At 59.5% G+C, this 16,348-nt stretch overlaps 1 protein-coding gene across 1 annotated transcript in view; it reads left to right on the top strand.

Annotated features, from left to right (window-relative positions):
• SMC1A (structural maintenance of chromosomes 1A) overlaps positions 1-16,348 on the top strand; it is a 19,343-nt gene extending 2,995 nt beyond the window's left edge. The window contains exons 5-21 of the mRNA XM_030475375.1: positions 1,240-1,447; positions 2,353-2,538; positions 4,199-4,378; positions 4,475-4,621; positions 5,738-5,875; positions 6,122-6,238; positions 6,322-6,428; positions 7,159-7,300; positions 7,373-7,518; positions 9,129-9,282; positions 9,358-9,468; positions 9,987-10,143; positions 11,325-11,479; positions 12,830-12,981; positions 13,059-13,128; positions 14,820-14,930; positions 15,788-16,348. Of these exons, the coding sequence (XP_030331235.1) occupies positions 1,240-1,447; positions 2,353-2,538; positions 4,199-4,378; positions 4,475-4,621; positions 5,738-5,875; positions 6,122-6,238; positions 6,322-6,428; positions 7,159-7,300; positions 7,373-7,518; positions 9,129-9,282; positions 9,358-9,468; positions 9,987-10,143; positions 11,325-11,479; positions 12,830-12,981; positions 13,059-13,128; positions 14,820-14,930; positions 15,788-15,871 (2,365 nt within the window). The 3' untranslated portion in view covers positions 15,872-16,348. The remainder of the gene's footprint in view (positions 1-1,239; positions 1,448-2,352; positions 2,539-4,198; positions 4,379-4,474; positions 4,622-5,737; positions 5,876-6,121; positions 6,239-6,321; positions 6,429-7,158; positions 7,301-7,372; positions 7,519-9,128; positions 9,283-9,357; positions 9,469-9,986; positions 10,144-11,324; positions 11,480-12,829; positions 12,982-13,058; positions 13,129-14,819; positions 14,931-15,787) is intronic.

Raw genomic sequence — 16,348 nt, 5'->3', positions numbered from 1 at the left:
TGGACCATCCCCGAGGTGTCCCTTGTCCCCATTCCCTTGTCCCCGTGCCCTTGGGACACCCTGATCTCCATCCCCTTGGGACCATCCCTGAGGTGTCCGTTGTCCCCCTTCCCTTGTCCCCGTGCCCTTGGGACACCCCGATCTCCATCCCCTTGAGACCATCCCTGAGGTGTCCCCCCATCTCCATATCCCCCTGTCCATGCCCTTTGGGACTATCCCTGAGGTGTCCCCCATCCCTGTCCCATCTCCATACCCCCATCTCCATGCCCTTGAGATAGTCCCCAAGGTGTTCCTTGTCCCTGTACCCCCATCTCCATGTCCCTGAGGTGTCCCTTGTCTCCATGCCCTTGGGACCATCCCTCAGGTGTCCCTCATCCCCATACCCCCATCCCCTTGGGACCATCCCTGAGGTGTCCCTTGTCCCCATGTCCTTGGGACACCCTGATCTCCATACCCCCATCTCCATCCCCTTGGTACCATCCCTGAGGTGTCCCTTGTCCCCATTCCCTTGTCCCCATGTCCTTGGGACACCCCGATCTCCATCCCCTTGGGACCATCCCTGAGGTGTCCCTTGTCCCCATTCCCTTGTCCCCGTGCCCTTGGGACACCCCGATCTCCATCCCCTTGAGACCATCCCTGAGGTGTCCCTTGTCCCCATGTCCTTGGGACACCCTGATTTCCATACCCCCATCTCCATCCCCTTGGGACCATCCCTGAGGTGTCCGTTGTCCCCCTTCCCTTGTCCCCGTGCCCTTGGGACACCCCGATCTCCATCCCCTTGAGACCATCCCTGAGGTGTCCCTTGTCCCCCTTCCCTTGTCCCCATGTCCTTGGGACACCCTGATCTCCATCCCCTTGGGACCATCCCTGAGGTGTCCCTTGTCCCCATTCCCTTGTCCCCATGTCCTTGGGACTCCTTGATGTCCATACCCCCATCTCCATCCCCTTGATACCATCCCTGAGGTGTCCCTTGTCCCCATTCCCTTGTCCCCATGTCCTTGGGACACCCCGATCTCCATCCCCTTGATACCATCCCTGAGGTGTCCCTTGTCCCCATTCCCTTGGCTCCGTACCCTTGGGACACCCCGATCTCCATCCCCTTGGGACCATCCCTGAGGTGTCCCCCATTCCCCATCCCTCAACCCCCCTGCCCCAGCACAACCTCTTGTCCCTGTAGCGCTCCCCAAGGAGCTCCCTGATCCCCACCCCTGCACTTCCCACCTTTCCCTGTGGCCTCAGGCAGTCCCTGGAGGAGCAGAAGCGCCTGGAGGGGGAGCTGACCGAGGAGGTGGAACTGGCCAAGCGCCGCATCGATGAGATCAACAAGGAGCTCAACCAAGTGATGGAGCAGTTGGGGGACGCCCGCATCGACCGCCAGGAGAGCAGCCGCCAGCAGCGCAAGGCCGAGATCATGGACAGCATCAAGCGCCTCTATCCCGGCTCCGTGGTGAGGCCGAGCCCTGGGATCCCTTCCCTGCCTCCCTTTGGTTTGGTTCCCCCATCTCCCATGGGTTGGGAATGAGCTGAGGATCATCCAGGTCCAACCCTTGGCTTGGTTCTCCCATGTCCCATGAGTTGGGAATGAGCTGAGGATCATCGAGGTCCAACCCTTGGCTTGGTTCTCCCATGGGGTGGGTTGGGAATGAGCTGAGGATCATCCACTTCTGACCACGGGCACCTTGTTCCGAGCTGGCCTTGGGCACTGGCAGGGATGGGGCAGCCCAAACCTTCTCCGTTCACCCCATCCCAGTGTCCTCATGGAATCATGGAATGGTTTGGGTTAAGATCACCCAGTTCCAAGCCCCTGCCATGGGCAGGGACACCTCGCGCTAGACCATGTCACCCAAGGCTCTGTCCAACCTGGCCTTGAGCACCGCCAGGGATGGGGCAGCCCAACCCATCCCCGTGTCCTCATGGGGAAGAACTTCCTTAGATCCAGGCTAAACGGCCCCTGTTCCAGTTGGAACCCACCCCCCCGTGTCCTGCCCCCCCAGTCCCTGCTGAAGGGCCCCCTCCAGCACCCCCGGAGCCCCCGTCAGCCCCTGGGAGCTGCTCTGAGCTCCTGGATGTTCCCAGCCTGGCTCCATATGGATGCTCCTGGATGATCCCTGTGGCCTCCAGCAGCTCCACGTCCTCCTTCCATCGGGGGCACCAGAAGCGGCCCCAGTTCTCCCCGTGGGGTCCCGCAGAGCAGAGCAGGGGGGCAGGATCCCCTCCAGGACCTGCTGCTCCCCCTCCTTGGGCTCAAGCACCCGCTGGAGCCGGGTCATGGGGAGCTTCTCCTCACCCAGCACCCCCCCCCAAATCCCTGGAGCTTCATTTTTGGGGGGGGGTCCCCCCTCTTTGTTGCAGTACGGGCGCCTCATTGACCTGTGCCAGCCCACCCAGAAGAAGTACCAGATCGCTGTGACCAAGGTCCTTGGCAAGAACATGGATGCCATCATCGTGGATTCCGAGAAGACGGGCCGGGATTGCATCCAGTACATCAAGGAGCAGCGGGGGGAGCCCGAAACCTTCCTGCCCCTCGATTACCTGGAGGTGGGGTGCAGGGACACCCCCACTTTGGGGGTTAGGGGGCTCCATTTGACCCCTCGGGGTCCCATAAGGGGGTTTGGGGGGGCCTATTTGACCCCTTAGGGTCCTACAATGGGCTTTTTGGGGTCCTATTCGACCCATCAGGGTCCAACGATGGGTTTTGGGGGTCTCCATTCAACCTCTCAGGGTCCAAAAAGGATTTTAGGGGTCCCCATTGAACCCCATGGGCCTTATATCCATCCCTGATGTTTTGGGGGTCCCAATTGAACCTCTTGTACCTCTTGTCCACCCCTGGGGTTTTGGGGGTCTCCATTGAACCCCATGGACCTCGTGTCCACCCCACATGTTTTAGGGTCCCCATTGAACCCCATGGGCCTCATATCCATCCCTGATGTTTTGGGGTCCCCACTGAACCCCATGGGCCTCACGTCCACCCCTGATGTTTTGGGGGTCCCCATTGAATGCCTTGTACCTCTTGTCCACCCCTGGGGTTTTAGGGGTCCCCATTGAACCCTGTGGGCCTCACGTCCACGCCCGATGTTTTGGGGGTCCCTGTTGAACCCCATGGGCCTCATATCCATCCCTCTTCTTTTGGGGGTCCGTTTGGACCTCCCATCCACCCCTATTGTTTTGGGGGGGTTCCTATTGAACCCCATGGGCCTCATATCCATCCTTGATGGTTTGGGGGTCCCCATTTACCTATGGGCCTCATATCCATCCTTGATGTTTGGGGGTCCCCATTGAACCCCATGGGCCTCATATCCATCCCCCTTGTTTTGGGGGTCCCTTTAGACCTCCCATCCACCCCTATTGTTTTGGGGGGGTCCCTATTGAACCCCATGGGCCTCATATCCATCCTTGATGATTTGGGGGTCCCCATTGAACCCATGGGCCTCATATCCATCCTTGGTGATTTGGGGGTCCCCATTGAACCCCATGGGCCTCATATCCATCCCCCTTGTTTTGGGGGTCCCTTTAGACCTCCCATCCACCCCTATTGTTTTGGGGGGGTCCCTATTGAACCCCATGGGCCTCATATCCATCCTTGATGTTTGGGGGTCCCCACTGAACCCCACGGGCCTCATATCCATCCTTGAGGTTTGGGGGTCCCCATTGAACCCATGGGCCTCATATCCATCCCCTTTGTTTTGGGGGTCCCTTTGGACCTCCCATCCACCCCTATTGTTTTGGGGGTGTTCCTATTGAACCCCATGGGCCTCATATCCATCCTTGATGGTTTGGGGGACCCCATTGAACCCCATGGGCCTCATGTCCATCCCCCTTGTTTTGGGGGTCCCTTTGGACCTCCCATCCACCCCTATTGTTTTGGGGGGGTCCTTATTGAACCCCATGGGCCTCATATCCATCCTTGATGTTTGGGGGTCCCCATTGAACCCCATGGGCCTCATATCCATCCTTGATGGTTTGGGGTCTCCACTGAACCCCATGTGCCTCACGTCCACCCCTGATGTTTTGGGGGTCCCTGTTGAACCCTGTGGGCGTCATATCCATCCCCTTTGTTTTGGGGGTCCCTTTAGACCTCCCATCCACCCCTGTTGTTTCGGGAGGCGGGGGGTGTCCCTATTGAACCCCATGGGTCTCCCATCTCCCTCTGATGTTGTGCCCCCCATATTGCCCCCCATTTTTCCGCCCCCCCCCCCAGGTGAAACCCACAGACGAGAAGCTGCGGGAGCTGAAGGGGGCCAAGCTGGTGATCGACGTGATCCGCTACGAGCCCCCCCACATCAAGAAGGCGCTTCAATACGCCTGCGGCAACGCGCTGGTGTGCGACAACGTGGAGGACGCGCGGCGCATCGCCTTCGGGGGCCACCAGCGCCACAAAGTGGGGTCCCCCCCCTTCAACAGCCCCCCAAAACCCTGCTATGGACACCCCCCCACACCCCCTCACACACCTCCTTGTCCCCCTTTATCCCCATAGACCGTGGCGCTGGATGGGACCTTGTTCCAGAAATCGGGGGTGATCTCCGGGGGGGCCAGTGACCTGAAGGCCAAAGCGCGGCGCTGGGATGAGAAGGCTGTGGATAAGCTGAAGGAGAAGAAGGAGAGGCTGACGGAGGAGCTCAAGGTGAGGACCTCGAGGCAGCTGCGCCCCAAAAGGCTCCTGGTTGGGGTGAATCAAGCCCCAAAGTGCTTGTGGGCGCCCCCGTCCAGCCATCGGGCCCCAAAGTCTGCACCTCATGAGGCGCCTGTTGAGCCTGTTGCACCCCAAAGGTCTTCCCCTTTTCGCCCCTGCTTTGTCTTTCCACCCCTCCCCATTCATCACCCTTTTCCCCCTCCCCATTCATCCCCCTTTTCCCCCTCCCCATTCATCCCCCTTTCCACCCTCCCCATTCATCCCCCTTTCCACCCTTCCCATTCCATCTCCCTTTTCTCCCAATTCATCCCTTTTCCGCCTCTTTGTCCCCCCTTCCCCCGCCATTTACTCCCTTTCCCCCCCTCCCATTCATCCCTTTCCCCCCATTTACCTTCTTTCCCCCCCATTTACCCTCTTCCCCCCCATTCCATCCCCTTCCCCCCCATTCCGTCCCCCTTTTCCCCCCATTCAATCCCCCCTTCCCCCCCATTGCATCCCCTTTTCCCCCCGTTCCATCCCCTTTTCCCCCCGTTCCATCCCCTTTTTCACCCCCCGTTCCATCCCCTTCCCCCCCATTCATCCCTTTCCCCCCTTTTCCCCCCCCTTCCCCCCTCCCATTCATCCCCCTTTCCCCCCTCCCCATTCATCCCCTTCTCTCCCCTCCTCATTCATCCCTTCCCCCCCCATTCCATCCCCTTTTTCACCCCCATTCCATCCCCTTCCCCCCCATTCATCCCTTTTCCCCCTCTTTGTCCCCTCTTCCCATTCATCCCCCTTTCCCCCCTCCCATTCATCCCCCTTTCCCCACCCCCATTCCATCCCCTTTTCCCCCCATTCCATCCCCGTTTTCCCCCCATTTACTCCTTTTCCCCCCATTCACCCCCTTTTCCCCCTCTTTGTCCCCTCTTCCCATCCATCCCCCTTTCCCCCCTCCCATCCATCCCCTTCCCCCCCCACTCCATCCCCTTTTCCCCCCATTCCATCCCCTTCCCCCCCCACTCCATCCCCTTTTCCCCCCCATTCCATCCCCTTTTTCCCCCCATTTACTCCTTTTTCCCCCCACTCACCCCCTTTCCCCCCCCCATCTTTGTCCCTTTCCCCCCCCAGGAGCAGATGAAGGCCAAGCGGAAGGAGGCTGAGCTGCGCCAGGTCCAATCCCAAGCCCATGGGCTCCAAATGCGCCTCAAGTATTCCCAAAGTGACCTGGAACAGACCAAAACCCGTCACCTCGCCCTCAACCTTCAGGTACCCACCTGGGGGGGGGGAATTTGGGGGGGTTCTCCCCTTTTTGGGGTGTTTTGGGGGTCTTTTTGCCTGTTACAAGCCACGAACACTCTTTCCCCTTGGAAAGGGGAAAAGAGTGGGTCTGGATGGTTGCAGAGGGGGATTTTGGGGTGAAAGGGGGGTATTTTGGGGTGCAGGGAGGGGATTTTGGGGTGTGGGGGGTGTCTTTGAGCATCTCTGACCCCCATTTCAACACCCCCAATGTAGGAGAAGTCGAAACTTGAGAGCGAATTGGCCAATTTTGGGCCTCGCATCAATGATATCAAAAGGATCATCCAAGGCCGGGAGCGGGAGATGAAGGACCTGAAAGAGAAGATGAACCAGGTTTATGGGGGGTCTCTATGGGGCACAAAGGGGGTGCAGGGGGGTGAGGCAGCCCCCAAGGTGCTGATATTGCCCCCCCCCAGGTGGAGGACGAGGTCTTCGAGGAGTTTTGCCGTGAAATTGGGGTCAGGAACATTCGGGAGTTCGAGGAGGAGAAGGTCAAGAGGCAGAATGAGATCGCCAAGAAGAGGTAAAGGGCACCCCAAACCTGGGGGGCGACATGCTTAGACCCTCAGAGAACCCAAAATCTGGGGGGAAAACAGGCCTGGACCTATAGAGGACCCCCAAACTTTGGGGGGCAGGCTTGAACCTATGGGGGAGCCCCAAACTTGGGGGGAAACAGACCCAGCAGCCCCAAACTGGGGGGGTACAAAGCCTGGACACCCTATGGGGCAGAGCCTGGCCCTGAGCACAGCCTGTGGGGTACCCCCTGATCTTCCCCTAATGCTATGGGGCAGCCACTGTCCTCCTGGGACCCCCCAACCTCCTCAAAGACCCCCCCCCAACACCTTGAGGACCCCCCAAACCCCTTCAAAGACCCCCCCAACCCCTCCAGGACCCCCAAACTCCCTTAAAGACATCACCACCACCTCGGGGACCCCCTCAAAGACCCCCCTAACACCTCGGGACCCCCTCAAAGACCCCCCTAACACCTCAGGACCCCCCTCAAGCCCCCTTAAAGACCCCACCACCCCCTCCAGGACCCCCAAAACCCCCTCAAAGCCCCCCCCAACACCTCAGGGCCCCCGCAAACCCCCTTGAAGACACCACCAACACCTCAGGGACCTCTTCAAAGACCCTTCCAACCCCTCAGGACCCCCCCCAAGCCCCCTTAAAAACCCCACCACCACCTCAGAGACCCCTAAAACCCCTTCAAAGACCCCTCCAACACCTCGGGGACCCCCCCAACTCCCTTCCAGGCTGGAGTTTGAGAACCAGAAGACCCGTCTGGGCATCCAACTGGACTTTGAGCGCAACCAGTTGCGGGAGGACCAGGAGAAGGTGCTGATGTGGGAGCAGAGCGTGCGCAAGGATGAAGCTGAGATCGAGAAGCTCAAGAAGGTCGGGATGCCCATGGGAGGGGGGGGTTTATGGGATGGGGGGGCCATGGCCTGCTGACGGCGGGTGTATCAGGAGGAGCAGCGGCACATGAAGATCATCGACGAGACGATGGCGCAGCTCCAGGACCTCAAGAACCAGCATCTGGCCAAGAAGTCGGAGGTGAACGACAAGAACCATGAGATGGACGAGATCCGCAAGAAGCTGGGCGGGGCCAACAAGTGAGGGCGGGGCCTAAGGGGGCGGAGCCAAGAGGGGGTGGGGCCAATGAGGAAGGGCAGGACCAAAGGGGGCGGAGCCAACAAGTGAGGGTGGGGCCAAAAGGGGTTGGGGCCAATGAGGAAGGGCAGGACCAAAGGGGGCGGGGCCAACAAGTGAGGGCGGAGCTAAAAGGGGGCGGGCCCCAAAGGGGTTGGGGCCAATGAGGAAGGGCAGGACCAAAGGGGGTGGGGCCAACAAGTGAGGGTGGGGCCAAAAGGGGTTGGGGCCAATGAGGAAGGGCAGGAACAAAGGGGGTGGGGCGAACAAGTGAGGGCGGAGCTAAAAGGGGGCGGGCCCAAGAGGGGTTGGGGCCAATGAGGAAGGGCAGGAACAAAGGGGGTGGGGCCAACAAGTGAGGGCGGGGCCAAAATGGGTTGGGGCCAATGAGGAAGGGCAGGACCAAAGGGGCGGAGTCAATAAGGGCGGAGCTGAAAGGGGCAGAGCCAAAATGGGTTGGGGCCAATGAGGAAGGGCAAGACCAAAGGGGGCGGGGCCAACAAGAGAGGGTGGGGCCAAAAGGGGTTGGGGCCAATGAGGGAGGGCAGGACCAAAGGGGGTGGGGCCAACAAGTGAGGGCGGAGCTAAAAGGGGGCAGGCCCCAAAGGGGTTGGGGCCAATGAGGAAGGGCAGGACCAAAGGGGGCGGAGCCAACAAGTGAGGGTGGGGCCAAAAGCGGTTGGGGCCAATGAGCGAGGGCAGGCCAAAAGGGGGAGGGGCCAACAAGTGAGGGCGGAGCTAAAAGGAGGCGGGCCCAAAATGGGTTGGGGCCAATGAGGAAGGGCAGGACTAAAGGGGGCAGAGCCAATAAGCAAGGACGGAGCTAAAAGGGGCGGGGCTAATGTATGAGGATGTGATTGAAGGGGTGGGGCCAAAGGGGGTGGGGCCAATGAGAGAAGGAGGAGCTAAAAGGGGTGGGGGCACTAAGGGCAGGGCTAATAGGGGTGGAGGTAATGAGGGAGGGTGGGGACACGGTGGGGCGGGGCTAATATATGAGGGTGTGGTCTAAGAGGCAGGGCCAATGAGGGAGGAGCCAAGGGGGGCGGGGCCAATAAGTAAGGGCAGAGCTAAAAGGGGTGGGGCCAATGGGGGGGCAAAGGGGCGGGGCTAACGTCTGAGGGTGTGGTCGAAGGGGCAGGGCCAATAAGTGAGGGTGGAGCTAAAAGAGGTGGGGCCAATGAATGAGAGCAGGGCTTAAGAAGGTGGAGCCAATGAGGGCAGGGCCTGATTAAGGAAGGGGCGGGGCTAATGATAGGGGGTGGAGCCTCAGGGTGGAGTGGGCGGGGCCGATGAGAAGGGGTGGAGTCTAAGGGGGAAGAGAATGGGGGGGATTATGGGGGTTGTGGTGAGGTTAAGGGGTTATGGGAGGGGCTAATGGAGTTAGGGGGGGCTAATCAGGAATGGGAGGGGCTGAGGGGCTTGTGGGTGAGGTTAAGGGCTTATGGAAGGGCCTAAGGGGGAATGAGGTGGGGCTAGAGGGCAATGGGAGGAGCTATGGGGCTTGTGGGGGGGTTTAAGGGGTTCTAGGAGGGGCGATGGGGCTTGTGGGTGTGACCCCTCCCCTTGCCCACAGGGAGATGACCCACCTGCAGAAGGAGGTGACGGCCATCGAGACGAAGCTGGAGCAGAAGCGCAGCGACCGCCACAACCTGCTGCAGGCCTGCAAGATGCAGGACATCAAACTGCCGCTCTCCAAGGGCACCATGGACGACATCAGCCAGGAGGAGGTGAGGGTCTGGGGGGGTGTGTGTGTCACAGGGGGTTTGGGGACCACCCTGACCCCCTTATGTGCCCCCTCCAAGGGTGGCCCGGCCGGGGAGGAGGCAGTGAGCAGCTCCCAGCGCTCATCCAGCCTCTACGCCCGCGAGGCGCTGATTGAGATCGACTACAGCGACCTGCCCGAGGAGCTCAAGGTGCGCTGGCCCTTTAATGCAAGCCCCTCCCGCTTCCTTCTGGCCCCTCCCACTTCCTTCTGGCCCCTCCCACTTCCATCTGGCCCCTCCCCCTTCCTTCTGGCCACTCCCACCTACTGGGACCCCCCCATTTCCTTTTGGCCCCTTCCACTCCTTAGGCTCCACCCCTTCTCCCCATAGGACTAGGTAGCTCTGCCCCTTTACTAAGCCCCGCCCAGTCTCTGCTCATTAGCATACCAAGCCCCACCCACTCCGTATGAGCATCCACTCCTAAGCCCTGTCCCTTTATCCGAGGCCCCGCCCCAATCCAAGGCCCCGCCCCTTTATCTGAGGCCACACCCCCTCACGCTTAGGCCACGCCCCCAACACCCGAAGTCACGCCCCTATTGGAGGCCACACCCCGCCTTCAGGTCCCTCCAGCCAATCCCTGCCCCTCCCAAGATGAAGCCACGCCCCCTTCACCCCAAGCCACGCCCCCGCCCTAAGCCACGCCCCCCGACGGAGGCTCCGCCCCCCAGGATGCGCAGGCAGAGGAGGAGATCCGGCAGGAGATGAACCAGCTCCAGCAGCGGCTGACGGAGCAGCAGAGCGTCCTCCAGCGCATCGCTGCCCCCAACATGAAGGCCATGGAGAAGCTGGAGAGCGTCCGGGATAAGTTCCAGGAGACCTCGGACGGTGGGGACGCAGCAGGGATATAGGGATACCAGGAACATGTGGGCAACAGGGAGACGTGGGGGCAGCAGGAAGGTTATGGGGGACGTGTTGATAGTAGAGATGGGGGAGACCAGGAAGATACAGGGGCATGGGGACACGAGGGACGTGTGGTGAGCAGGAGACACAGGGACAGCATTGGGATATAGGGATAGTAGAGAGAGGGGGACACCAGGGAGATGCAGGGTTGTGGGGACACCAGGGAGACATAAGGACATGGAGGGATGTGGGGACACTGGGAAGATGTGAGGACGTGGAGATGTGGGGACACCAGGAAGAGAAGGGGACATGTGGTCAGTAGGAGCCACAAAGACAGCAGGAAGGTTATGGGGGACATAGGGATAGCAGAGAGAGGGGGACACCAGGGAGATGCAGGGTTGTGGGGACACCAGGGAGACATAGGGACATGGAGGGAATGTGGGGATACTGGGAAGACATGGGGATGTGGGGATGTCAGGATGATATAGGGACATGTGGTGAGCAGGAGGTGCAGGGGCAACAGGAAGCTTGTGGGGGACATAGGGATAGTGGAGAGGGGAGGACACCAGGGAGACATAGGGACATAGAGGGATGTGGGGACACTGGGAAGATGTGAGGACATGGACATGTGGGGACACCAGGAAGAGGAGGGGACATGTGGTCAGTAGAAGCCACAGGGACAGCAGGAAGGTTATGGGGGACATAGGGATAGCAGAGATGGGGGAGACCAGGGGGATGTGGGGAACATGGGGACACCAGGGATGTGGTGAGAAGGAGACGCAGGAACAGCAGGAAGCTTATGGGGGACTTAGGGATAGCGGAGAGGGGAGGACACCAGGGAAACGTAGAGACACAGAGGGATGTGGGGACACCAGGAAGAGAGGGGGACGTGCTCAATAGGAGACACAAGGACAGCAAGAAGGTTATGGGGGACATAGGGGTAGCAGAGATGGAGGAGCACCAAGGAGACATGAGGACAATGTGGACACCAGAGATGAACACTGGGGGGACACGGGGACACCAGGAAGCCACCAGAGATACGGGGACACCAGGAAGCTCATGGGGGACAAGGGGACAGCAGAGATGTGGGGACACAGGAGACATGGGGACACTGAGGATGCTGGGCAGGGGGATGTCCCCATTGGTGTCCCCATTGATGTCCCCAGAGTTCGAGGCCGCCCGCAAGCGCGCCAAGAAGGCCAAGCAGGCGTTTGAGCAGATGAAGAAGGAGCGTTTCGACCGTTTCACCGCCTGCTTCGAGGCCGTGGCCACCAACATCGACGAGATCTACAAAGCGCTGTCCCGCAACAGCAGCGCCCAGGTCAGGCACCAGGGGCTCGCACGAGGGCCTTGCACGAGGGTTCACGTGGGGCTCGTACAAGGGTTCGCAGTGGGTTCATATGGGAGCCACTGGAGGGGTCACGAGGGGCTTGCACGAGGGTTCACGTGGGGCTCACGTGGGGTTCGCACGGGACTTGGGGTTCCTCTTCTGGCCCTCCCCCCCAGCCTTGCACAAGGCTTTGCACACTCATCTGCAGCTTTGCACAGGGTCCTGCACGCTCATCCCATGGTGTCCCCATAGCCCACAATGTCCCCCATGTCCTCATCATCCCCAATGTCCCTCCATGTCCCCATCACCCCCAATGTCCCCCATGTCCCCATCATTCCCTATCTCCCCCCATGTCCCCATTACCCCCGATGTCCCCCTTGTCCCCATCACCCCCAATGTCCCCCGTGTCCCCATCATTCCCTATCTCCCCCCATGTCCCCATCACCCCCAATGTCCCCCGTGTCCCCATCATTCCCTATCTCCCCCCATGTCCCCATCACCCCCAATGTCCCCCGTGTCCCCATCATCCCCTATCTCCCCCCATGTCCCCATCACCCCCAATGTCCCCCGTGTCCCCATCATCCCCTGTCTCCTCCCATGTCCCCATCGTTCTCTATCTCCCCTCGTGTCCCCATCATTCCCTATCTCCCCCTATGTCCCCATTACCCCCGATGTCCCCCTTGTCCCCATCATCCCCTATGTCCCTCCATGTCCCCATCATTCCTTATCTCCCCCCATGTCCCCATCTCCCCCAATGTCCCTCTTGTCCCCATCATCCCCTATGTCCCTTCATGTCCCCATCATTCCTTATCTCCCCCCATGTCCCCATCACCCCCAATGTCCCCCATGTCCCCATCATCCCCTATCTCCCTCCATGTCCCCATCATTCCTTATCTCCCCCCATGTCCCCATCACCCCCAATGTCCCCCATGTCCCCATCATTCCTTATCTCCCCCCCATGTCCCCATCATTCCTTATCTCCCCCCATGTCCCCATCACCCCCAATGTCCCCCATGTCCCCATCATTCCTTATCTCCCCTCCATGTCCCCATCATTCCTTATCTCCCCCCCATGTCCCCATCACCTCCAATGTCCCCCATGTCCCTATCATTCTCTATCACCCCAACCCCCCCAATGTCCCCAACGCCCCCCATCATCTCCCATGTCCTCGTTGCCCACCATCTCTCCCCATATCCCCATCATTCCCCATGTCCCCCCACATCCCCCATATCCCCATGATCCCCCTGTGTCCCAAATACCCCCCATGTCCCCAATGCCCCCCATATCCCCAACACCCCTCATCACCTCCTACATCCTTAACACCCCCCATGTCCCCCCCAGGCCTTCCTGGGCCCCGAGAACCCGGAGGAGCCGTACCTGGATGGCATCAACTACAACTGCGTGGCCCCCGGGAAGCGCTTCCGACCCATGGACAACCTCTCGGGGGGGGAGAAGACGGTGGCTGCCCTCGCCCTGCTCTTTGCCATCCATAGGTGGGTCCCTGCCCCCCCCAATGGGGTGTCGCCCCCCTTTTTGGGGTCCTCCCTGACCCCCCATTCATCCCCCCCAGCTACAAACCGGCCCCTTTCTTTGTGCTGGATGAGATCGACGCGGCGCTGGACAACACCAACATCGGCAAGGTGGGAGCTGGGGGGGGGGGGAAAGGGTTTTGGGGATCCCCCCCTTGGGATGTAGGGGGCTCTAAGGGGGTCTGGGACAGGGATTTGGGGGGGGTCCCATTGATTTTGGGGGTCTGGGACAGGGATTTAGGGGGTTCCCATTGAGTTTGGGGGCTCCCAAACGGTCTGGGACAGGGATTTGGGGAGGTCCCATTGATTTTGGGGGTCTGGGACAGGGATTTGGGGGGGGACCCATTGAGTTCGGGGGTCTGGGATAGGGATTTGGGGGGGTCCCATTGAGTTTGGGGGCTCCCAAAGGGTCTGGGGCAGGGATTTGGGGGGGAGTCCCATTGATTTTGAGGGTCTGGGACAGGGATTTGGGGAGGTCCCATTGGTTTTGGGGGTCTGGGACAGGGATTTGGGGGGGTCCCATTGATTTTGGGGGTCTGGGACAGGGATTTGGGGAGGTCCCATTGGTTTTGGGGGTCTGGGACAGGGATTTGGGGGGGTCCCATTGATTTTGGGGGTCTGGGACAGGGATTTGGGGAGGTCCCATTGGTTTTGGGGTTCTGGGACAGGGATTTGGGGGGGTCCCATTGGTTTTGGGGGTCTGGGACAGGGATTTGGGGGGGTCCCATTGATTTTGGGGGTTCCCAGGCTTTGAAGGGGCTGTTTTGGGCCTTACAGAGGCACTTTGGGCCCATTTTTGGGGTCCCTGGAGGTGTTTTGGGGTCCCTGGGTCCATTTTGGGGGTCACAAGGGGGGATTTGGGGGCTCTGGGTGCACTTTTGGGGTTCCCTATCCAGTTTTGGGGTCCCTGGGTCCAGTTTTAGAGCTTCAGGTTCCAGTTTTGGGGTGTTTTGGGGCTCCCCCATGTATTTTGGGGGCCCCTCACCCCATTTTTGGCTTCATTTTGGGGCTCCCCACACCCCTTTTGGTGTCTCAGGGTGTTATATAGGGGTATAGTGGCCCCCTGGGGCTATATAGGGGCCATATGAAGCTCTGTAGGGCTATATGAGTCCCACCAACCCCTCTGTGGGGCTCCATGGGGGGCTGTATAGATGCTATAGGGCCCTACTAAAGCTATATACGTGTCATACCGGTGTATAGCAGGGCCCACTATACCCATATATGACCTTCATACAGCCCTCCAGGGCTGTACATGTGCCATAGGGACTTGCCAGGCCCTATATAAGTGTTGTATAGGGGCTATATAGGTGTCATATAGCAGTAAAGTGGCCCCCTGAGGGTCTCTATAGCGCCTGTCAGCCCCCACTAGGGCTCCATGGGGGATTGTATGGGTGCCATAGGGCCCTGCTGGGGCTATAGAGGCACCATATGGATCTGGGGGGGGTGTCACAGAGACCCCCTGGGGCTATAAAGGCGTTTAAGGGGGTCTAAGGCAGCTATAGGGAGCAACAAAGAGGGTTTAAAGGGACTATAGGACACTATAAGGGGGCTATAGAGGGCTATAAGGGGGCTATAAGGCCCTTAAAGGTGGGGGGTGCTATAGGGGGGTGCTATGAGGGTAATGGTAACCCCCAGCCCTACTTCTGCCCTCAGTGGGCCCTTTCAATGCCCATGGGGGAGGTTTTAACACCCCCCAGCCCATTTTTGGGGTGCCCAAACCCATTTTTGAGGTGCCCGGACCCATTTTTGGGGTGCCTGGACCCATTTTTGGGGTGTCCTGACCCATTTTGGGGTACCTATAGGTGGCAAACTACATCAAGGAGCAATCGGCTGCCAACTTCCAGGCCATTGTCATCTCCCTCAAGGAGGAGTTTTACACCAAAGCCCAAAGTCTCATCGGAGTCTACCCCGAGGTGGGTAAAATACCCCCCGGGGGGGGGCAGAAATGCCCCCGGGGGGGTAAATAACCTCTTTGGGGGGGTAAATAACCCCTTGGGGGGGCAGAAATCCCCCCTGGGGTGGTGGAAATGCCCCCCTGAAGGGGGAATGTGCTGTTGGGAAGGGGGGAGAAGGGGAGAAATGCCCCCTTGTAGGGGTAAATAACCTCTCCATAGGGGAAAGTAACCCCCATAGGGGTAAATCCCCCTCCTATAGTGGTAAATACCCCCCCATAGGGGTTGATACCTTCCTATAGGGATAAATAACCCCTCTATATGGGTTAATACCACCCCCCATCGGGGTTACTATTCCTCCATAGGGGTAAAAAACTCCCCAGAGGAGTTAATACTCCCCTTATAGGGATAAATAATCCCCCTATAGGGATTAATACCCCCTCTATAGAGGCCAATATCCCCCTATAGGGGCAGATTACACCCCTATAAGAGTAAATCTCCGTTCTATAGTGGTAAATTCTCCTCCATAGGGGTAAATAACCACCCTATAGGGACCAATACCTGCCTTATGGGGGTAAATAATCCCCCCATAGAGGTAAATAACCCCCCACAGGGGTAAATTCCCCTTCTAGAGTGGTAAATACGCCCTATAGGGGTAAATAACCGCCCTATGGGGGCCAATACTCCCTATATAGGGGCCAAATACCCCCTATAAAGGTAAATAACCCCCCATAGGGGTAAATAGAGGAAGGGGGTGTTAAGGGGGGTATAACTCGGGGGGTGGGGGGGGTGTTGTGGTACATATAAAGGGGGTGGGAAATGGGGGGGGAGGGGCAAAGGGGACTGACCCCTCCCCCCTCTGCCCCTCCCCTCCCCAGCAAGGTGATTGCGTCATCAGCAAAGTGCTGACCTTTGACCTCACCAAGTACCCGGATGCCAACCCCACCCCCAACGAGCAGTGACCCCCCCCTTGACCCCCTCCCCCTCCGGGACCCCCATGGGTGCCCCCCCCCCAATCCCCTGCATACCCCATGGGTGCCCCCCCCCCCCAAGCCTGGGACCCCAGGGGTGCCCCCCCCCCATAAGCTTGGGTATCCCATGGGTGCCCCCCCCAAACACTTGGGTGCCCCCTCCATAAACCTGGGTCCTTATAGGTGCCCCCCCCCATAAACTTGGGACACAATGGGCGCCCTCCCCATAAGCCTGGGTCCCTATAGGTGCCCCCCCAGACTGCTGGGTGCCCCCCCCCACTGCAGGTAGAATCATGCTGTTGCTTTGACTGGACTCTAAGCGCCCCCCCCGGTCCTATATGACCCCCCTATACCCTATATGACCCCCCCCTCCCATATTACCCCCCCCATATCCTCTATGACCCCCCCCATTTTATGTCATTTCTATGGATTATGGTGATGATACAATAAAGCATTATTGATTCCCCC

The sequence above is a fragment of the Strigops habroptila genome, unplaced genomic scaffold (assembly GCF_004027225.2).
Source record: "Strigops habroptila isolate Jane unplaced genomic scaffold, bStrHab1.2.pri NW_022045636.1_ctg1, whole genome shotgun sequence".
NCBI classification, from domain to species: Eukaryota; Metazoa; Chordata; class Aves; order Psittaciformes; family Psittacidae; genus Strigops; species Strigops habroptila.
This window is presented reverse-complemented; position numbering and strand designations above follow the sequence as displayed.